Raw genomic sequence first — 24,723 nt, forward strand, 5'->3', positions numbered from 1 at the left:
GATATTGAAGGTTAAAATAACAGAATACAATAACACAGTCCGTCTTGAGGCACGCTGCTATTTCTCTAAGATTATAAATAACAATGCTAGTAGTCTTATTTTCTACAATCGTCTGTTAAACCCAGTTAACACAAAGGAATGACCCCAGAATACTTCCAGTGAAACCTGCGAGAACATTGCTGTATTTTTCAATCAAAAATTAATGATATTAGAGATAACATAGTATATCTCCCCAACACTGCAGAACCTCCAAAGCCCGTACTCCATTATAAACAAATTAAATCTTTCACCAGGATAGATTTACCTGAATTACATAGTATAATCTCTCAACTGAAACCCTCCACCTGCGTCCTTGACCCAATACCAACAAGGTTTTTCAAAGAAGTATCAGGCGTGCTAATTGACAATATTCTGACATAGTAAATTCGTCATTAGATACGGGGATCATCCCAGACTGTCTTAAGACTGCTGTAGTTAAACCCCTGCTCAAGAGAAATAATCTTGACCCTCTGCTTTGAAAATTTTAGACCCATCTCTAACCTGCCCTTCTTAAGTAAAATTCTAGAGAAGGCAGTCATTATGCAGTTAAATGACCACCTCAATAAACATGCTATTCTTGATAAATTTCAGTCAGGTTTCAGAACAAATCACAGCACAGAAACTGCACTCGTTAAAGTAGTAAATGACTTGCGGGTAAATGCAGACAGAGGCCATTTATCTGTTCTCATCCTCTTAGATCTGAGTGCTGCATTTGACACCATTGATCACAATATTCTTAGAAATCGCCTTAGTCAATGGGTGGGCCTCTCTGGCAGTGTCTTAAATTGGTTTGAATCCTACCTGGCAGGGAGAAAATTCTTTGTGAGTTGTGGTAATCACATCTCAAAGACACATGATATCATATGGTGTTCCACAAGGCTCTATCCTGGGTCCGCTGCTCTTCTCAATCTATATGCTTCCGTTAGGTCAGATTATCTCAGGTTACAACGTGAGCTACCACAGCTATGCTGATGACACACAGCTGTACTTATCAATAGCACCTGATGACTCCGACTCTCTCGATTCACTAACACAATGTCTTACTGGTATTTCTGAATGGATGAATAGTAATTTTCTCAAACTAAATAAAGAGAAAACTGAAATTTTAGTAATTGGCAATAATGGATTCAATGAGGTTATCAGAAATAAACTTGATGCATTAGGATTAAAAGTTAAGACGGAAGTAAAAACTTAGGGGTAACTGTTGACTGTAATCTGAATTTTAAATCGCATATTCATCAGACCACTAGGACAGCATTTTTCACTTAAGAAACATAGCAAAAGTTAGACCTCTTATATCATTGAAAGATGCTGAGAAATTAATTCACGCTTTTGTTTTCAGTAGACTAGATTACTGTAACGCACTCCTCTCAGGACTACCCAAAAAGACATAAATCACTTGCAACGAGTGCAGAATGCAGCTGCTAGAATCCTAACTAGGAAAAGAAAATCCGAACACATTTCTCCAGTTTTGATGTCACTACACTGGTTACCTGTGTCATTCAGGATTGACTTTAAAATTCTGCTTATGGTTTATAAAGCCTTAAATAATCTGCTCCATCTTATATATCGGAATGTCTGACACCCTATATTCCAAATCGTAACCTTAGATCCTCAAATGAGTGTCTCCTTAGAATTCCAAAAGCTAAACTTAAAAGAAGTGGTGAGGCGGCCTTCTGCTGTTATGCACCTAAAATCTGGAATAGCCTGCCAATAGGAATTCGCCAGGCTAATACAGTAGAGCACTTTAAAACACTGCTGAAAACACATTACTTTAACATGGCCTTTTTATAACTTCACTTTAACTTAATCCTGATACTCTGTATGTTCAATTCATCATAATAACTATTCATAGTGGCTCTAAAATCCGTACTGACCCTACTCTCTTCTGTTTCTTTTCCGGTTTCTTTGTGGTGGCGGCCTGCGCCACCACCACCTACTCAAAGCATCATGATGCGCCAACATTGATGGACTGAAAGGCAGAAGTCTACGTGACCATCATCATCAAGTCCTTCCATGAGAACCCTAAATACAAAGAGGACTGTTTGACTTATGTTAGGTAGATTGCCCAGAGGGAACTGGGCGGTCTCTTAGTCTGGAATCCCTACAGATTTTATTTTTTTCTCCAGCCGTCTGGAGTTTTTTTGTTTTTCTGTCCCCCTGGCCATCGGACCTTACTTATTCTATGTTAATTAATGTTGACTTATTTTTATTTTTTATTGTGTCTTCTATTTTTCTATTCATTTTGTAAAGCACTTTGAGCTACATTTTTTTTATGAAAATGTGCTATATAAATAAATGTTGTTGTTTACAAAACATATTTACTATTTTTTTTTTTCTAAGACATGTTCAGTGCAATACAACTTTTGACAAGCACCTCTGGATATTTTACTAAGGCTAAATGCCTCTTTGGATGTTTGAAAATATATTGTCAAAATTATAGTTTAAGTTGTTTGCAAAATATGTTCAGTAAAAAGGTTCTATATTTTGACTGCAACTGTCATGCAATGGGGCAGCACGGTGGCGCAGTGGTAGCGCTGCTGCCTTGCAATTAGGAGATCCGGGTTCGCTTCCCAGGTCCTCCCTATGTGGAGTTGCATGTTCTCCCTGTGCCTTTTTGGGTTTCCTCCAGATGCTCCGGTTTCCTCCCACAGCCTAAAGACATGCAGGTTGGGTGCATTAGCGATTCTAAATTGTTCCTGGTGCGTGCTTGGTGTGTGTGTGCCGTGCAGTGGGCTGGCACCCTGCCTGGGGTTTGTTTCCTGCCTTGCGCCCAGTGTTGGCTGGGATTGGCTCCAGCAGACCCCCCCGTGACCCTATAGTTAGGATATAGCAGGTTGGATAATGGATGTCATGCAATGTGATTCCTTCTCTTCATTAGTGCCACTACCCTTGAAAGCGATCACTTTATGGGGCCATGCAAACCTGTATTAATACTTGTGTGCACATTAAAATGTTTTTTGTACAATTCTCATGACAGTGGAATAGGTTATTCTTAGTCAGTCTACTGCAGTAATTGCAGTGCAAAATGTGGTTGACATCCACTCATGCCAGGGGAAAAAAAATACCGTTGAATACCGTGAAACTGGCATCATTTTGAAAAATACCGTGATATAGAATTTTGGTCATGCCGCCCAGCACTAAGTGAGACTATGCAAAGAGAACATCTTTTTGTATTTGAAGACAATTGTCAAGAACAGGAGCAGTGTTCACATAGGACTTGAGGAATGAAGATGATGATGATGATATAAAACTGTAAAAAGTGTATGGATGCGGCCTCACATTTACCCTTTTATAAACAGAAAAGTCTTCAAGACAAATGGCTAGTGTTTTTTTTGTCTTATTTTTTAGAACATTGATGCATGTTTTCTAAGAATTTGACACAGAGAACCTTGACATAGATCAGTCTCTCCTTTCATTTTAAAAGAAAACGCAATATGCTGTATTTTTCAATGTATAATCAAGAGCTGCATTTCCTGTTAAGAATAAAGCCTAAATAATCTGAAGCTACAGCTTTGTAAGCAATAAAAAAAACTTTTCTCCATAATATTAATAAACATAAACCCAATGGGATAGCCAAAGTTGATAGATTACAAACAGCAGTGGTTTATTTCAGAGAGCATGCTCTTGGATTTTGATGAATTGCCTAATCATTTTTGCTTGCAAACCAAGCCATTCACAATGAAAGTCATTACAAAGCATTTTGAAGAAGCAAGAAAAGTTGCAAAGGCTTGGTGAAATAAAAGTCAATATTGGAACTCGTGACCTTCTGGATGTCAATTCAATTTCTTGATCACTTATGCAGTTCTTGTAGAAGGAAAATTTTTTATTAGCATAAGAGAATAGCAAATTAACATATATGAGCCATAGAAAGTAATTAAAAGCTTCTAAAACATTAGATTAAGTATAAATTAGAATATAAAAGCAAATACGATAGGTCTAGCAAATGGTTAACTAAAAAATCAGTTATATTGCATTATTTTATAGGCTTACAGCAAATTTTCCAAAGTAAAGAAAAGAATAGCTAATTGATGCAGCGAAACCAGTTTTGGACAGGATAACAGTTTGAGGACACCTGTGATTCAAGGCTAGGAAGAGATAACATGGAAAAGAGGCCTGTAAAAGCAGCTGGATTGCTGAATCAGCAGAAAGGCAACAAAAGGCCTTTGCTGCAAGCAAGGTCATACTGTAATGCATGAAGAGAAAATCTTAGCAAATGCAGGCATTAGCAAAAATATTATAAGAATATATTAGCAATTAACTTTAGTGTAGAAATTAAGACAAATCAAGCATGGCAAGCAATGATCAAATGAAAGCACATACTATACTTCTTTTTAATTCAAGCTTAAGATTCAGGTCACTATAGTAAAAAGTTTGGAAAGCCTAAGAGAGGAAAACCCATATATGGATTAGAAGCCTTGGCCAGTTACAAAAAATGGGAACAGAATAGAAAGATAACGCATTCCACAAGACCACCAGTCTAATAGGAATAATAAGAAGATAATAGGGGTTCCCATGGAAACTCAAGATTTGGTCGGATGGGAGTAAAAGGGAGTCAGCGGAGGTAAGCAAACAAGCTCATTAGAGCAAGGTTAGAAAAGATAGGAAATTACATCAGAAAAGCCCAAAGATGGAAAGAGGAAGTCTTCCACCCAGTCTTAGACCAATCAGAATAAGCCAAACAGAAACCAAGAGGAACAATGGACAGTTGAACCAGGTGCAGAATGAGCTAATTGAATGAGCCAAAATGATAAGAAATTGTTATAAAAGCTTCAATGGCTGTAATGATCGTCGCTCAGCTCAATTTGGCCGTATTGGGTTGAGTCCTTGTTATTTTTTGTGGTTGATTTATTGCAATAAATCCTTAAAACTCTGTCTTAATTTTTAGGTAAAAAGCCTTCTGATGATGAATTTTTCACCACAACATATATTTACGTAGATTTTAAGGTGCTCCCACTTGCATAAATGAAACTAAGGTTGCAATAAATTTTTATTACCAAAAAAAAAAATTAGCTCAAGCTTTTTTTATTGTAGGTTTTCTGAAACCATCAAATGGTGAAAATTGTATAAAGAGTATCATTTATTTTTGGTTTCCTGACTTAAGTACCATGACTTTGGGAATTTAGTGCATATGTTTCAATTTACTGTGGGTTTTTGAAACTATCTTGGGGTTAAAATTATACAAACACACACCCACACAGTCACAAATACAGTCATGGCCGAAGTTATCGACACCCCTGGAAGTTTCCCAGAAAATGCACCATTTTTCCCAAAAAAAATTGTTGCAATTACAAATGTTTTGTTGTATACATGTTTATTTCCTTTATGTGCATTGGAACAGCACAAAAACAGAGAAAAAAAGCCAAATCTGACATCATCTCACACAAAACTCAAAAACCGGGCTGGACAAAATTATTGGCACCCTCAACTTAATATTTGGTTGCATGCCCTTTGGAAAAAATAACTGAAAAAGAAAAAAAAAAACAGCCCAATGCCTAACATAGACAAAATGACGCACCAGAAAGCAGGGGCCAGTGACAGAGTAAGACTGTTAGGTATGTACCCAAGGCCAAATTCTCCTTTGAGATATTTCAGAGTGATAGAATGGGAATATACCACCACACAATGGGGCTGTGTAAAAAAACATAAATGGAAATGGCAGGGGAAGGGGTACCAGATAGCCCAAAAAAAAAACACAACTCATGAACACCCATTTTTTCCCCCTCAACCAATTTGGTGAGAAACCCACAGACCCAAAAACACTGCTGAACGGTCCAAAATGTGTTTTAACTTGGTGCCTCTTAAATGCATGTTAGTGATCCTAGTGGATTACAACTGGTAGCTTCTTTGTGTTGGTCGTTTGATAGCACTCATATGATTGATCAAAACATATTACACTGTGTGCACAATTATTAGGCAAGTGAGTATTTTGACCATATCATCATTTTTAATGCGTATATTCCAACTCCAAGCTGTATTAACTTGAATGCTTATTGCATTTAAGCACGTCAGGTGATATGTATTTGTGTAATGAGGGAGGGTGTGGCCTAAGGAGATCAACACCCTATATCAAGGTGTGCAGAATTATTAGGCAGCTAGTTTTCCTCAGGCAAAATGGGCCAAAAAAGAGATTTAACTGACTCTAAAAAGTCAAAAAATGTAAAAAGTCATGCAGCACTTTTGGAATTGCTAAGATATTGGTCTGTGATCACAGAAACAAACATTTTGTTGCAAATAGTCAACAGGGCCGCAAGAAATGTGTTGAGAACAAAAGACACAAATTAGCTGCCAAAGATTTGAGAAGAACCAAACGTGAAGCTACCAGGAACCCATTATCCTCCAGTACTTTCATATTCCAGAGCTGCAACCTACCTGGAGTGCCCAGAAGTACAAGGTGTTCAGTGCTCAAAGACATGGCCAAGGTAAGGAGGGCTGAAACCCAACCACCACTGAACAAGAAACATAAGTTGAAACGTCAAAACTGGGCCAAGAAATATCTGAAGACAGATTTTTTTTCAAAGGTTTTATGGACCGATGAGATGAGAGCGACTCTTGATGGACCAGATGGATGGACCTGTGGATCAGTAATGGGCACAGAGCTCCACTCCAACGTGGAGGTGGGGTACTGGTATGAGCTGGTATTTTTAAAGATGAGCTAGTTGGACCTTTTGCATTGAAGATGAACTCAAAATCAACTCCCAAACCTACTGCCAGTTTTTCGAAGACACTTTCTTCAAACAGTGATACAGGAAAAAGACCATGATTTTTATGCAGGCCAATGCTCCATCACTTGCATCGAAGTTCTCCACTGCGTGGCCAGCCAGTAAAGGCCTTAAAGATGAAGGAATAATGACATGGCCCCCCTTCCTCATCTGACCTAAACCCTATCGAGAACTTGTGGGCACTTCTTAAACGCTAGATTTACGGGGGAGAAAAACAATACACCTCTCTGAAGGGTGTCTGGGAGGCTGTAGTCACTGCTCCACAAAAAGCTGATCGTCAACAGATCAAGAAACTGAAAGACTCCATGAATGGAAAGGCTTATGACTGTTATTGGAAAGAAGGGTGGCTATATTGGTCATTGATTGATTGATTTATTTTTTTTGAAATGTCAGAGATGTTTATTTGTAAATTTTGAGGTGTTTGTTTATTATTCTCACTATAACAGATGAAAATAAACAAGTGAGATGGGAAAATTTTCATTTTTCCTTTAGTTGCATAATAAATCTGCACACTAATAGTTGCCTAATAATTGTGCGCACATATGTATTCCCCTGATGATGTTCACACTCACATTTCCGTTGTGAAATATTCAGGTTTCAGGTTTATTAACATTTTGGATTGACTGATAGCACTGTGTTTGTTCCATATTAAAATTAATCCTCAAAAATACAACTTGCCTAATAATTGTGCACACAGTGTAGAATGAGAAAAATCAAGGAGCTCAATTCAGATGTAAGAAAGAGGACTGTACATTTACACATGTCAGGAATATCTCTTGGAACCATCATTGGAACCACTACAGATTGCAGGATTACTAGTTCAAACAATTGTTTGTAATCACAAATTATTGGGAACAGTTGTTACTTTGCCAAGGTCTGGGAGAAGACTCAAACTTTCACCCTTAGCCAAGATTAAAATTTTTTAGATGGTCAGATGCAATCCAAGAACCACCAAGAAACAGTTCTGCCATGAACTGAAAACTGTCAAGCAAGATTTACATCACCATGTCCTGAGAGCCTGTTATCCAAGAAAGAGGCCCTCACACTGAATTCAACACTTCCAATCTCGACTAATATTTCTGTCTGATCACATGGACAAAATGTCTAAAGTCAGATGAGACAAAGATTGATTTGTTTGGCAAAAATAACCAGGGATATGCTTGGAGAAGAAAAGGAGAGGCATTCAAACCCAAGAAGTCCATAACAAATATAAAGCATGATGTTGGTATCCTCATTCTCCTGGGCTGTTTTGCTTCTTGTGGAATTGGTACATTGTACAAAATGGATGGAATAATGAAGATGACAGATTACCTCAGAATTCTTCACCATAACCTCAAAACAACCTTGGACACAACTGGGTGTTCCAACAGGACAGTGACCCTAAACACACATCAAAGGAGGTATGGAATGGAAAACATCAGACTAACAGTAAGCATTTGTAATATCCTTCCCAAAGTCATAACCTCAACCCCATTGAAAATATGTGGACTGTGCTTAACGTCAGGTCCAGGAAACCAATAAATTTGGTTTAACTCTACCAATTCAGCAAAGTAAAATGGTCAAATATACAACCAGAATTCTACCAAGTGCTTGCTGAAGGCTACCAGAAGTATCCGATCGAGGCGAAATATATGGAACTTTTAACCAATTGTGTTTTATGTACATTTTTGACCTTGTATGTAAAATGCTGACAATGTGACGGTTTCAGAAAACCCACAATAATTTAAAACCTGTGTAATAAATGGATATATGTTTTTTTGGTAATAAAGATGCATGTAGTGTAATTATTTTGACACAAAAAAAATAACAGTTGTAGAAATCATTGAAGGCATAATACTGCCCTAACATACATGTCCGCTATATTAGTGTATGTAAACATTTCACTACAACTGTATATACTAAAGTGACAATCCCAAAGATGTTCAAACATCTTTGCATTATTTTCACAAAGAACACTGAATTGCTAACCTTCTCCTACAAAATACTAGTCTCTAGTATTGAGATGACCTACAAACATCTCAATGCCTCTTCAGAATTGCTCATATTATAAGCAGTAATCACCTCTTAGCTTAACTGTTGCACTTCATTTCATCTGGCAGGAAAATCAAACTATTCTGTGAAACAACTTCAGCACATTCAGAAACATTCACATTCCTCTTCATCTCCCTACACAGTCGTCATACCCGTCAGACCAATACCCAGGTTCTTGTGTAAAAGGCCATAAAGAAGTGTGGCCACATTTAACTATTCAAATTCTCACTAGTCTGATCTCTATGGTTTGTCTCTAACACTAGCCCGATTATGGCACTGCTGAATAGAACCAACTGTACTGCATGCTGGGTTTCAGCCTTAGCACGGCAGTGACTAAACAATTATAGAGGTGCCTATTACGTGTGAAGGTTTTGATAAAGGTCCTAGCATCTACTTCCTCTTCAGACTGCATTTAGCCTTTGACTTTGTAACACCTCCCACATTGGTGGCTGTGGTAATCCGTTTCCTTCACCTTAATCTTGGGTTGCAATTATGATCTTCTTTGTTACCTTTTATGTGATAGAATGCAAAGTACCAACATCACAAATGTATTGTTTTTGCTTTAATAAAACCGTATTAAATAGCATTTGTGAAATAGCTGCTGGGATACATATCAAGTTATGTGTTACTGTTTCTATGGTTGCCTCTTAATCAACACTCTCTAATGGCTAAAAACTAGTACCAGCGAAAACAATACCAGAAATTAGGGTTGGTCAACCTTATGTAATACAGTAAGTTTTGAACTCTGTTACAATTCTCCAACAAGATCCTTACTCCATACAGTAATGCCAGAACTATAATGATTAAAGAGAAGTTGTGGCTGTAGTATGTTTTTTTACTCCAACAACCAAAAAGATGAAAAATGGACTGAAACAGCACACCAGCATGAATGCTCTTTGAAAGGCAGTATCCCATGTGCCTCACCAACTGTAGCTTTATGTTAAAGTGTATGTGTGTGTGTATATATAATATTTAAAAAAAAAGGCACATTGGAGAGTCTGAAGTTAGGTTTAAGAAGGTTAAATGGTATAAAGGCGCACAGTGGTGGCTGTATCATGCAGTAGTAATGCTCCTCTGCAACAGATCCTGGTTGGCTTATGAGACTGAAAATGAATGCAGCAAAATAAAAGGAACCTTAAAGGAAAATTTGATGTAGCCTGCAAGAAACTTGCATCTTCAGGGAAGAAAAAAAAGTGTTTTCCAGTAAGACAATGACCCCAGGTATAACACCAAAGCTAAACAGGAATAGATTCAAAACAACACTGTTCATGTCTTGGAGTGTCCAAGTTGGAGTCCAGCTCTTCATCCAACTGAATGTTTGTGGCTGGACCTTAAAAAGGCTATTCTTTCACAATACCATGGCAAGGGTGAGGAAACCTGAATATTTATTTCTAATTAGAATTAATTACAGTTTTGTCAAAAAATGTGTTTAAAATCTTGTGCCTTAGGTGTTATTATACCTTGTATGTTATTCAGGTTAACGTTTTACCACCAATGAGAATTGAGTGTAAAGTATAATGAAAATACTACGAACAGAACTGAATTCTTCCATTTTCACAAATGTTCTAAATACTGTAATATATTTTTAGAAGAATGTCACACTTTGGCCAAATTGCTGAAGGTTTTCCTCCACATAAGAAAAAAAAGTTGAAATTAAATTTAACATTAACACTACTGACTGGTTCTGCTGTCCAGTTATTTATTTTTTTAAGACCAATTGAAGAATTTTAATGAGAACAGTCCATTCAACCCAACAAAAGCTTGCCAATCCTGTCTACTTAATTCCTCCAAAATAACCAAGTCAAGTTTTGAATGGCTCTAAAGTCCTACTGTCTATCACACTATTGGGTCACTTATTCCATGTGTCTATGGTTCTACTCTGTGAAGAAAAACTTCCTAATGGTTGTGTGAAATTTACCCTTAACAAGTTTCCAACACTTCCCCAGTGTTCTTGTTGAACTCATTTTAAAAGTATCGGCCTGGATCCACTGTACCCAATGCTTTCCTAATTTTAAAAAACTTCATTCATGTTCCCACTTAATGTCCTGCTGCTTAAACTAAAAATATTCAACTCCTTTAAATCTCATAGATCATACCATGCAGTTGTGTGTTGGCCAAGTTGCTCTTCTCTGTACTTTGTTGTTTTTTTTAAGCATGGATATTTACTTTTTGTAGCAGGGACATCAAAACTGCATGTGGTACTCCAGGCGAGGTCTCACTAGCGTGTTATAAAGCTTGTACTCTACATCATTCTATATAACCTAACATTATGTCACTTCATGGCTTCTGAACACTATCTGCAAACCGATAGTACCCAAGTCCACTTTTTGTATAGACAATACGCTTCAGGGACAAGAAAACATCAGGGATGAGTTACAACTGAGTCTTTAATAAACAAGATGAAAATCCACACAAGTCAGCGAACGTTTTGTTTATATGTTTGGTTATAGAAATCATATGATCACCTAAAATTAACTCCCACCCCACTCAACATCTGGACCCCCTTTCTTAATTTTGGGGCACGCCTATTGCAGCTGGGGATTGCTTACAGAAAACTGATGCCTTGCATTGAACAATAAACTTATTCATGAAAAGGTGCTAATAACAACAATACTAGCACAAAACTGCAGACCTATGGAACCTAATAATATGCAAGCAACCAAAAAAAAAAAAAAGATTGAGGGAGTTTTTAAAGAACCACTAAAAAGTGTTTGACGTTGTTTGTAAAAGGTTCCCTGGCTAGTAGTGTCTGCCAAGTGCAAACAGAATTAAACAGACATATTGGGAAACCAGAACTCGTGCTGGCCAAAAAAGGGTAAAGAGCAACTGCTTTGAAATCGCAGCCATATTAAGTATGGTATGTGTCATAGGAGTGATTACAGTGAGAAAAGCAGGCTGAAGGACATCAGGTATGGAGTCAAATTCTATTCAAGTCTTGTTGTTTCCTATATAGATTCTCAGACTCTAACATAGGTTATCAACCACAACATACAAAAATGTAAAATTATAACATAAGTAAACTAATTAAACATAACATGCAAATGAAAAAGGGTTAATGAAAGCAAAAACACCCAGTGTGGTGAAACGCTGGAGTATAAAAGCAATCTGGAGTCCATGGTTTTCTATGAATATGCAAAGGCAAAAGGTGGCTGACGTCAGAGAGGCTGGTTGCCCACTCTCTCCCTCAATTACTGTTCTCCTTATGTGTAAGAGAATCATCCATGTAGGTGTTAAGTAAGGACCAGAAGCTGCGGATTTCCACATTCTTAAGGAATAAGAGAGGCTCCCTCACCTTCTCCCTCCAAAGGCATTGCATTTTCGACACCAAAGAACAATACGCAGTATTTGAAGGCCATTATTCCTTAACTACATAAAACAAAGTGAACATTTAAAAAGCCATCTTTTACTGCAAAAGTCTCTGTGATTTTTATTCTGATCGAATCTTATTTAAAAAGGAAAAGCTTCATTTGCTGACCATTCTTAAAATAAAAGCTTCAAACACATTCAGGTCTACACTTGCAAACTAAAACTAGCACACATGTACTGCTGTAACCCAAGTGGAGAGTGGTAAGGAAATAGATATTCAACAATCTGGCTCCCATTTCACATACTAAACAAGCACCAGCAATCTGGGACAGCAGGTCTTTAACTTTGTTATGACAGTATTAGCTGTTTTTCCATTGGCAGTGTTTCTTATATGCAAGAAAGATAAACAATTATTACAAATCAGATAAGAAATACTGACTAATATGGAAAAAAACTTGGAAAATGATTCAGGGGGAGTTTACTAAGAACATTCTTATCATACAGGAAATAGAGAAGCTACTTAAAATTTGATAATACCGAGCACTGTATATCTGGGTTTAAAAAAATACTAATAAATGTACTGTATGGCTGTTCTAGAATTTCTTTTGCAATGTGCAAATCAGGGCAGAAACCAGGCCAATGGACAAGATGTAGTTCAACTGACCAAATGGGAAAAAAAAAAAAAACTTAAAAAATTGGTTAGAAGGCTTTGGTCAAGATCATAAAATTTATTTATATTTGAAGTTTTTCATAAAATTCATCAAAAGAATTCCACAAGTTAAAACACGACTCGACAGCTATTTCTTTACTAAATAATACCACAAGTGTGCATCTCTTCAAAATGACATTTTTGATACTTGCAGCAATTAACTTTTAAGACAAAATGCATTTCCCAGGATTCCTTGCTAAATATATGCACTTCATGGTAGTTTCAATTTAGTCACAAATGCTTACATGGCAAACAGTTTTAGTACTTTGAAAGATTCATGTCAACCATATTTACTCCCCAAACAGCTTAACAGTAACTTTAAAAACTGTCCTCGTATTGAAAAAAGATTACATTTATTTTAATTCAAACTAGCTGTGCTATCTAAGAGGAGCTCAAATTTAAGTAATTAATTTGACACCAGTATACAAGGGAAGTGTGACAGTGGTGAGGTCTGCGGTAGAAGCGACGGATGTGTTCAACGTAGAGGTGGGATTACATCAGGGATCAGCTCTAAGCCCTTTCTCATTTGCAATGGTGATGGACAGGTTGACAGACGAGATTAGACAGGGGTCCTCATGGACTATGAGGTTTGCTGATGACATTGTGATCTGTAGCGATAGTAGGGAGCAGGTTGAGGAGACCCTGGAGAGGTGGAGATATGCTCTAGAGAGGAGAGGAATGAAGGTCAGTAGGAACAAGACAGAATACATGTGTGTAAATGAGAGGAAGGTCAGTGGATTGGTGAGGATGCAGGAAGTAGAGTTGGCGAAGGTGGATGAGTTTAAATACTTGGGATCAACAGTACAGACTAATGGGGATTGTGGAAGAGAGGTGAAAAAGAGTGCGGGCAGGGTGGAATGGGTGGAGAAGAGTGTCAGGAGTAATTTGTAACAGACAGTTATCAGCAAGAGTGAAAGGGAAGGTCTACAGGATGGTAGTGATAGATTATGTTATATGGGTTGGAGACGGTGGCACTGACCAGAAAGCAGGAGACAGAGCTGGAGGTGGCAGAGTTAAAAATGCTAAGATTTGCACTGGGTGTGACGAGGATGGATCGGATTAGAAATGAGTACATTAGAGGGTCAGCTCAAGTTGGACAGTTGGGTGACAAAGTCAGAGAAGGCGAGATTGTGTTGGCTTGGCCATGTGCAGAGGAGAGATGCTGGGTATATTGGGAGAAGGATGCCAAGGATAGAGCTTCCAGGGAAGAGGAAAAGAGGAAGGCCTAAGCAAAGGTTTAAGGATGTGGTAAGAGAGGACATGTAGGTGATGGGTGTAACAGAACAAGATACAGAGGACAAAGATATGGAAGAAGATGATCCGTTGTGGCAACCCCTAATGGGAGAAGCCGAAAGAAAAAGAAGAATTTGACACCAGTAAATTCAGAGTTAATGTGTGTAATTCACCATCTTTAGGAATGTATTTTGTAATGCACGTACTAATAAAATGCATTGGATTTTTCATTCCAACAGATGACGCATCACAAGCATTAGTAGCACTGTTTTTACTAATCCCATACAAATAACAGACACACAGCAACCAGAAGGACAAACAGATATACAGGCACACATATACTGTACATACATACATACATACATACATACATACATACATACATACATACACACACACACCTCATATTTTTAAGGTTGATAATGAAATATTTGCTTTCTAAAATAATTAACTATTACACATGAATGACAGTTTAAATTTAGTTCTAAATGCACACAAAAAAGTATCAATATTGAGTGGGGAATTGACATGAACGAATGAGTTGTGCTAAAATAAAACAGAGCAATAAAGTGATAGTTTTCAAGGGGGTGGCACTAATGAAGGAATCACTTGCATGACACATGCAGTCAAAATATAGAGCCTTTTTATTGAACAATATTTGCAAACAACTTAAACTAAAATTTTGACAACATATTTTCAACAATCCAAAGAGGCATTTACACTTAGTAAAATATACAGAGGTGCTTGTCAAAAGTTGTATTGCACTGACCAATGTCTTAAAAAAGGAATATTTTTTGTACACTTTGTTAATGTTAATCTCTGTTCACTGACATATTAAAGTGACTTTTTAAACAACTTTACCATCATTAAACTGCATAATATTTAAACTAATAAATAATAAAATAAATAACAGTGCAACTTCCAGTAATAATACTATTACTTCAAAGACTTCAAGCCCAGGTGCATTACACAGTATTCACCACATAAAAATAAAATAAAACAAGTGCAAGTTGGTGATGACATCTTTACCAACTAAACCATCATTAAGGCAAACTGCATTAATATGGACCTTGCTTCATGCTTTTGTAGTGGGCCAAAATTCCTCCAGAGCGCTGTAAAAGACTCACTGCAAGTTATCGCAAACGCTTGATTGCAGTTATTGCTGCTAAGGGTGGCCCAACCATATATTAGGTTCAAGGGGGAAATTACTTTTTCACACTGGGCCATGTAGGTTTGGATTTTTTTTCTCCCTAAATAATAAAAACCATCATTTAAAAACTGCATTTTGTGTTTACTTGTGTTATATTTGACTAATGGTTAAATGTGTTTGATGATCAGAAACATTTTGTGTGACAAACATGTAAAAGAATAAGAAATCAGGAAGGGGCAAATAGTTTTTCACACCACTGCATATACATAAATAATAAAACTGAAACTTGCATTTATGATGCTATTTGTGGTATAGCCCTACGGAATCGTAATAGGGCCAGGGTGAAAAGAAAAAAAAAATATGGACACAGTGAAGAAGAAGAAAAAACACTGTTGAGATTAAAGTTGACATTTTAGCTTTATTCTCGTAGTTTATTTTGTCATTAAAGTAGAATGTCGTAAACTAAACTTCATCCTAAAATCAATGTTTAATTCACTAGATTTTCTCAAACCCCGTCATGTTATGTAGCACATTAAATACTTTGTTAAATGTTAAACCCAGTTGTTAATCGCTACGCTCTTCTTAAAGTGACTTCCTCTTGCACTAAGAGGCAGCGATTGCCGCACAGAATACATTCACGTCATGATATTCCTGCTCTCTGAAATTGTAGAATGCCAAGATAATTTTTCATGATGAAATGCATTAAAACAGTTAAACATGCACAGTAGTGTTGCTCCCTCGCAGTAAGAGGTCCCCAGGTGTACGTTCAGTGTAGAGAACTTTATGGCAGATGTGACAAGGTTCCAAAAAACTGAATGTATGAATGGGTATCGCACAGGTTTAACTTAAATATTGTGTAAATGTTGGGTTCGTGATCTGGTGATCGAAGACACGAACACAGAATTCAATGGATGTTCTTCTGAGTGGACTTTCTTTATTGCATGTGTACGGACTCTTTCTGACGTATTAAACCCCCAGTTCCTATCCTTCCTTTTTCTTTCTCCACATAACCAATCGTCATACGATAAACGGCCTTGTGAAATTTAAACTAGTTATAAACTTAGACCACAGAGTGTTCAGAACTTTTAAAAAAAAAAAAATATATATATCTTTGTTAGACATGTTTAATTATTCCGTCCATTCAGGGTTGCACCCATCCCATCAAGCACTGTGTGCAAGGCAGGAGGAAATCCTGAACGTGGCACCAGCACATTGCAGGGTGAATACGAGCAATACATACACTAGCAGGGTTAATACAGCATAACAAAACCGCCATCCTACATGACTTTGAAAGGAAACTGAAGCACGCCGAGTAAACCCACCAGAAAAGCATGCAAATTCAAAGCAGGGAACATCCAGGACGCCACTGCTGCAAGGCAGCAGTGCAACCTCCACGCCTCCACGTCACCATGCCCCCACATGCTTAATACATGCTTTAATGCATTTCATCATGAAAATTGTATCAGGTATTTATCTTAGCATTCTTAATGTTCAGGAAGCAGGAATATCATGAAATTAATGTATTCTGTGTGCTGTCTGCGTCTCCTCTTAGTGCCACAGGAAGTCAGTTTAAGAAGCACGTAGCGATTAACATGGCTCCCCGAACACAACACAAAGCAGTTAAATGTTCTACATAACTTATGACGGGGTTTCAGAAAATCTAGCAAATTAAATATTCATTTTAAGATGAAGTTTAGTTTACGATGTTCTACTTTAATAACAAATTACGAGAATAAAGCCAACATGTCAACTTTAATCTCGACAAACGGCGAGAATAAAGTGGAAATGTCGAGAATAGTCAACATGCCGTCACACTATTACACAGTACCCAGGTACATTATACAGTATTGAAAAAAATACAACTTGGCTTGCAGTATGATCCAGTAGTATGGAAACAGTATAGTACAGAAACAGTATTCACACATTTGAACATAATGGTCCACATCCGACCTTTTAAATCCAAATAATCTCCAGACAACAGACATGATTCCTCTTTCCAGCAAAAGTTCTTCTGTGTCATCATGTTCAACTTTATCATCTGCTACAGCTTCAGAATGTTCTCTGTCCATTTTCACCACGCAATACCTCTACTAAAGCATGTACTACGTTGTATGCTTGTTTAGCGATATAGCAATGAAAAAGAGCCCCCGCGCAACACCTCTGTGGCATGTGATTAGCAGTGTAGCAGTGAAAAAGGTCCCCCTTAAACAGTTTTCCACTGCGCCACGTTCCCAACATTGTTTAGCAAAGCTCCTCAAACTGAACAAGTTGTGTTATTATGATAACTGTTCACCTTAGTCAATTTTATACAATATATCTGTAACTTGTTCAGCCATTTCATTTGGTGCAAAGTGATATATATATACTTGATATTTCCAGTTGACTCTTCATTTTAAAGAAAAAAATATACATTTTATTTTAATTGCTTTTCCTTTGCAGACCAAGTAACAAATTAATAGCGACCTTGTGTTTCTCCAAACAGTCTAACCAGACATTCTGGTGAACATACTGAAGTGTCTGAGCTCAGGAAGCAGAAACATACAACCAAATATAATGTTTTTGTAACCCATGTGAAAGGCACTAGATAAAATAATCTATCATCTCTTCTGCAAGGGGGTATACTGTCACGGGTTTGCTCCTGCCTTGCACCTCATGCTAGCTAGGATAGGCTCCAGCAACCTCTCAACCCTGTTCAGGAATAGGTGGGTTAAACAATGACTGGCTAATTTTTACAATGGAAGTCAAATATTACTGAGCTGACTGTATTCTGACATAAGGTGTGCTTTGCTGAAAATTTCTGATGTTGTAAGCACAGTGCCATTGATTTGAATGAGAAAATTAAAAAAAAATTCGTAGTCACAATATTCCTGTCTGCAACCCAGTCACAGGGGGACCTCCTGTACCTGGTGGTTTTTGTTCCAACCTGGTCACAATTAGATCTTGGAGGGCCACTGTGGCTGCAGGTCTTCACTTCAACCAGTTTCTTAATTAGAACCCATTTGTTTACTACTAAAGCAATATGTTTTTTGGACTTCATTTTAGTCAACTCCATTGTTACAAATTAGAACCCTGAATTGCCTTATTTTAGTTTTAAACAGCTGTATGCACATTTAAGCCTGTGCATACGCATCATGAGGTATCTGTGTTAATAAAATGTTTTAAAATAACTGAGTGAGAGAGAAGGGAAGGACCAAGAGGTACACATCTGTTCCAAACAACCAAACATATGGATAATGTTCTCAGAAAATGAAAAATCTATAATGTGATAAAAGCTTGGGTCTTGGAAGAATGAAAGCACTAACAAGCCATATCATTAAACACAAAGTCTCATTATCTGTTAGGATAGGCATCTAATTATGAAACTGGTTGGAACAAAAACCTGCTGACACTGCAGCCCTCCAGGACCGTAATTGAGGACCCCTGGGTTAGAGGCTGGAATGTTTCAAGACATCAGCATTAGGCAGGTAATTTGTTGCATAAAAGCACACCATTACATTTCTCTTTTGCATGGGGATGCTGAGGTACAAGTGGGTAGGATTGGAAGAACTAAAAACTGGGCTGATCCCAAGGCTCAATGTTTTCCCATTAGAAGAGAAGCAATAAATGCCTATTTGTCCTAAATTCATCAAAAGATATTTATGTAAAGACATCTAAATTTCACTATGTTGACAGGTCACTGGAGGTATTAGTTATGTTCCCAAGACATATGTTGCTTACTACCAGCACTGTAACCACACTTAGTGTGTTCTGTTTGAAAGGTACTTTATGTTGAATGAAGACAAAATGATGGCCACCATTAACAATGCTACACATCCTCTCTCTGACACACTAACAGTTTTTTCAGCCAACAAATTATTCAGCACAAGTCTGTATAGAAACACTCCTTCATACCAACAGCAATACACCTTTATAATGCCTTTTATAATGCCTAACTGCGACTGCTATTTTTTATTTTAAGCCAAGTTTTTTTGGCATTCTCCTAAAATTAGAGACAGCAAAAACAATTCACTAAGACTTCAACAAGCTTCAAAACTGGACAATCACTTGGAAAATGCAGCTTAATGTAGAAAAGTGAAACACGTGGCCAAAAGAAACATCTGGGCCTACAGAAAACCACCTCTGAAAAGAATTTAGGGGTTTGTGTTGACAACACTTTCATCATCTATGTAATGTGCAGAACTTATTAAAAAGAAAATATATCCAGCAGACCCCCGTGACCCTGTATTTAGGATATAGCGGGTTGGATAATGGATGGATGGAACTTAAGTATACATCAAACAACCTTATATTCAAACTATATAACGTACTAAGGAGACAGCATCTGCAATATAGTATGCAATCCTGGTCATCATGCTAAAAAAAAAACAAAAAAAAAACACAGCAGTACTTGAAGCTTTGTTGAGGAGAGCAGTCTGGTGCATCCGAGGACTTAAGGATACGGCCTACTCTGACAAACCTGATGAATTAACAATAATGCATTTTATTTACATAGCACCTTAATTAACCCTGTTTAGTTTCACGCTTAGGAAACTGTGTGGGACATAATCAATCAAATCACAATTAAATCAAAAAATTCTCAAAGGCAGTGATAAAAAGAGATCCAGCAGAATTCTTTCAAGCTAACAGTGAATCACACAGTTGAGGACAGCAGTGGAAATTAAGGGGGTGGGCATTTATGACTGAAGCCAGAAAGCATTTCCCTACACAGAGTTGTGTGGGAATATGAAACAATCTACTAACACATGTAGCTAAAGTAGAAACCCTGACTAACTTTAGGATGGGTCTGGATGGCGGCTTAGCTATTAACTAAACAAACTGTCTTGATGGAGTGAATGATCTCTTCTCGTTTGTCAAATTTATCTTTTTATTTTCTATACTCTGGTCTGTATTTGAGAGGGGGTCCATTTGTCATAATATTTATTTATTGAGCTTCCTTAAAGAGGCAAATTTCCCCCTGGAGATAATTAAAGTACTAATAACTGACTGACTGACCCTGTAAAGCAGGGGTGTCCAACTTTAGTCCCTTTAGTGGCTGCAGATTTTCATTCTAACCATTTTCTTGATTAGTAACCAGTTTTTGCTGCTAATTAACTTCTTTTGCCTTAGTTTTAATTAACTTGACTCCGACCCCTTAGTTGTTTCTTTTTCCTTAATTAGCAACCAAACAATAAATGAGACACAAACCAACCCACTAACTACAGTATCTGAAAATAAAGGAAGGTGAAGGTCTCAGTAGGGTTGATCTGCTCAGCTGACCGAAACATGTTGACGATGTTCTTAGAAAGAAAACAAAAAAAAACAGAGATATGTCTGCTCTTGCAGAATGAGAGCAGCAACAACTGATTTAATTAAATAACGTGTTTAATGAAAAGCAAGAATGAGCTTCTCATTAAGAAACGGTTTCAATTAAATCGGTTGTGGAGTTTGAGGCTTCGATTTAGTGGTTGGCTCATTTCACATCTCATTTCTGCTTTGCTGCCATTTTATAAAGAAAAGAATCAATTCAGAGGACTGAATCCTTAAAAATAGGTCTATTAAAATGATGGGAAAAGAAATCAATTAGCAGTTAAAACTGGTCACTGAATAGGAAAAGGGTTAGAAGGAAAACCTGCAGCCACTGCGGCCCTCCAGGACTGGAATTGGACAGCCCTGCTGTAAAGTAATTTTTTGCAAATCATTTTATGATGCAGTTATCTCTATAAACTGCAATTTAGAAAAGTAACTCCTTAATAAAATTTTCTTGCTTTTCTGCATGGTGTTGATATTAGCTGCAACAATCACCATGTAAAATAAACACCTAATAAGTACTAGAATTTAATTTGGTCCATAAAATGTTTTGTGACGATTCTTTCTTCATTTATGACTTGTTTTGCAAACAGTATGTGGCGGAGCAGACCATAAAAATAATCTCTAAAATGACTGACAGTATAGTAACATTCACAACTTTTAAAACGACCTTATTAAAGACACTCTACAAAATTTGCTTTGCAAACCACCCAATCCAATTTGATTTTTTAAAGTACCTTACTGTGAAAGCACAGAACAAAACAAATAAATTGCACTGTACAATAAAAATGGTGGGGGGTTGTTCTCTGTGCTGTAATCCCACCTGGCGGCATAAAGGCACCATATAAAATTAAAGAATCATGGCAACTACACACTTATGGTAGTGGGGTTTTCTCTCTGTTATGTGCTAAAAAAAATCTAACCTGGCGGCATACTGTAAAGGCACACACAGTACATAATAAAGAATGAATGCCACTTAACGATATTAAGGTCTTCTCTGTGTATGTTCTGCAACAAATCCCACTTTGCAATACCATCCTCACATATTAGCTTTCACTTCCCTGCAACCACCGCATACCTATTCGGTGTCAGTAATGGGATAGAAGTGGAACTGTGGAGAACACGGTTCTCTGTAAACCAAGAAAATAACTAAAAAGCTTGCAGTTTTCCCCCATGTACTACAGAGCTCCGTCTCCAGCATATTCTTTTCTCGTTTTAGATGCTTTACAACCAAGGAGACACACCTGTTAAACGCCAACAACAAGCGGCAATTCAACCCGAGCTTACCATGTCGTACACGTTGAGTATCACCGGCTCGCTGGCCATCCTCCGGACGCCGCTCCCCTGATGTCCAGGTGCGCCGCCTGCCTTTGTTCCTCTGGAGCCGGTCGCTCTTCACGCTGCCCCTTCCGTCCCAGAAAGCACTCGCTCGCGGGACTCCCGCATTCAGCTCCACAGGATCGAACCCCCAGCTGCGAGTGAAGAAGCAAAAGCAACACGGGCACGGAGCCGGCTCTGCTGGCGGGCGAGGCAAGCAGACGGAGGTTTCCGGATGAAAGAAAAGAAAAAGAAAGAAGAGTGACTGTGGTGTTTTGTATTATTATTAATCCGCTCGGCGCTGCTATCCATCCAGTAAAAAATAGGAAAAGAAACGCTGCGGTGAACCCGGGGTATCCAGTTTGGAAAAAAGAAAAAAAAAGAGAGCGCGGTGCAGCAATCAAGCGGCTCCGCGAACCCGGTCGGCATGCGCTCTCTCGCTTAGTACCTCCACTTTAACTGCTTGCATTTTTGACACGCAGCTACGATTTGGCGTACGATTGCTTTCCCCTGTTGACACATATTGTTATCATTTGTTAGGGTCTGACGACTAGGGAAGGGGCGGGTGGATTGCTCTGTTCTCGACATGTCAACATGGAAAGCAACGCAGGCATAACAAGTAGAACGCCAGAGGCAAGACCATAGCATATGTAGATAGACGTCACATTCACTGTGTTGCCCAGTCGACACGATACGTCAGTGCATCCGCCATATTGCGAGTGGCAAAAGTGCCATTTAAACTAATACAGGTAGACGTGGAAACCGAGTTTTCTGATGAAAAAACAATAACGTTTAAAACAGTATCGTTTACATACAACAGATTTTGGCGAACCTTTTAAATGCAATTATTTATATCTCTGTATACACTAATAATGACAATTCTTTATTAATATTAATAATAATAAAAATAATAATAAATAATCCCTCCCATATAAGTAACATTTCTCGGACTGCCTTCTTCCATCTCCGAAACATTTCTAGACTTCGTCCTTTTCTTACGCAACACAGTACTGAAGTATTGGTTAATGCCCTAGCCACCTCACGTATAGATTACTGTAATGCTATTCTATCTGGGATCCCACAAAAAACGTATCCATCGCTAACAACTTCTTCAAAATTCTGCTGCCAGGATAATAACCTGCTGTTCTAAATCCACTGAACATATTACACCTATTGTCTCTCACCTTCACTGGCTCCTTGTTCACTACTGAATACAATTCAAAATACCACTCTTAACATTTAAAGCTCTCCACAGTCTTGCTCCCCCCTACCTCACTGATCTCCTCCAGACTTACACTCCCTATCGCTCACCCAGATCCTGTAATTTGAGAATATTCAGTCTGGCACTATAGTGCAGCCTTAGTTTGTGGAAGACAGACACAACTAAAGACATGAGGATAAAATGATGGTTGTCAACTTCAAACTGTGTTTCCTCAATGTGCTCCTTGAGAAAAAACACATCATCTGAGCCAATCTCAGCCAGAACAAACTGATTGATTAAAGATACACTGACAGCTTGCCCTAATGTCGACTGTCGGATATCACGCTCAGCTACTTTGACCACCTTGACTGTACCCTCAGAAGGAATCATCAGACCTCCTTTGTTTTTTAATGTGAGCAAGTGGTAGCTTTGATCATATGATGCCGGTACAGCATCTGTTACCAAACTAGCATGACACACATCACAGGACAGCTTTCTCAAAATCCCGTCTAAGGGCTACCTACCGCTGCTTCCTGAGGTGGATTTCTTTGGGAAACCTTCAGAGTTTGAGAACTGTTAACAGCTAATAACAAATCTACATAGTTAGTGACTAAATACATTTAGCCAAAACGTTGTTTGGAGGCTCACTTGAGCACATAAATGCATATAGCCTGGCGTAGCTAAAGATAAGATTATAAAATGGGATTTTCTAATTGCCAAATTTAACCAAAACAATTGGTCATCCTTACCTATGAAATGTAATCCCCTGGGATCTGGTTTGGAGCGTACAGCGGTTTGCACAATCCCAAGCAGCACATGCATGATGCATCTTTATCCATTACTTCACTCCACAGCAGTGCCACTCGCAATATGGCGGTGACGTTGACGTTCGATGCTGCTGGTCATGCGGCATCTAGTAATTCTATGTCTATGGGCAAGACAGCTTCAGTCTGTTGAATCACCAGCCCAAATCCAGGTGTGCAAAGCTTGTAGAGACATTAATCTGTAATTGCTGCCAAAGGGATTTCTACAAAACACAGAATTAAGTGTATGAATAATTATATGAAGTAGAGGTTTCAGTTTTTGATTTAAAAAATTGCAAACCTTTCTGATAACATGTTTTCACTTTGTGATTCTGTGGTATAGATAGGCAAAAGTGGCAAATTTATCCATTTAACATGAAATCCACTACACCATAAAGTGGGCAGAAAATGAAGGGGTCTGAATACTTTCTGAATTCACTGTAAGTGTTCCAGTAGTCAAACTAGTATTCACCTAACAGAACCTTGAAACAGCTTGAATTGATTATTCATGTCTTTTGAAAAACTGTATTTGCCTATATTTAAAAAGTTATATTTAGAATAATATAACTTTGAACTTGAAGTCAAAATAAGGTAGCCGGTAGTATCCCATTTCAAGACTTGTTTTCCTATACTCATTCATTTCAGTCCTTAACTATTATTTTCACTAGCACTCATCAGTGTTATTCCTTCAATGCCTACTAATACTCATTTTTTTAGCTGTAAAGGGGTGTCTTACTGGCAATAAGCTGCCAAGGAGAAAACAAGTGATTTCTTAGCAGCATTCAGGTTTAACCAGATAGCCCACTCTGTGACAGTGAAGTAATTATGAGGGTCCTAGTGTGAAGTCAGGTGGGGGATGGGCTTCTGCAAGTTAAAGGTAAGCCACATTTCAGCTATAGTATCAATGAGAATAAATAAATATTGTT

At 37.9% G+C, this 24,723-nt stretch overlaps 1 protein-coding gene across 1 annotated transcript in view; it reads right to left on the reverse strand.

Moving 5' to 3' along the window:
• LOC120516602 (deubiquitinase DESI2) overlaps window positions 1-22,351 on the reverse strand; it is a 154,463-nt gene extending 132,112 nt beyond the window's left edge. Inside the window, exon 1 of the mRNA XM_039738388.1 lies at window positions 21,764-22,351. Coding sequence (XP_039594322.1) covers window positions 21,764-21,802 — 39 coding nt within the window. The 5' untranslated portion in view covers window positions 21,803-22,351. The remainder of the gene's footprint in view (window positions 1-21,763) is intronic.
• Window positions 22,352-24,723: the final 2,372 nt, after the last annotated feature.

Source organism: Polypterus senegalus, chromosome 16 (genome assembly GCF_016835505.1).
Source record: "Polypterus senegalus isolate Bchr_013 chromosome 16, ASM1683550v1, whole genome shotgun sequence".
Taxonomy (NCBI): domain Eukaryota; kingdom Metazoa; phylum Chordata; class Cladistia; order Polypteriformes; family Polypteridae; genus Polypterus; species Polypterus senegalus.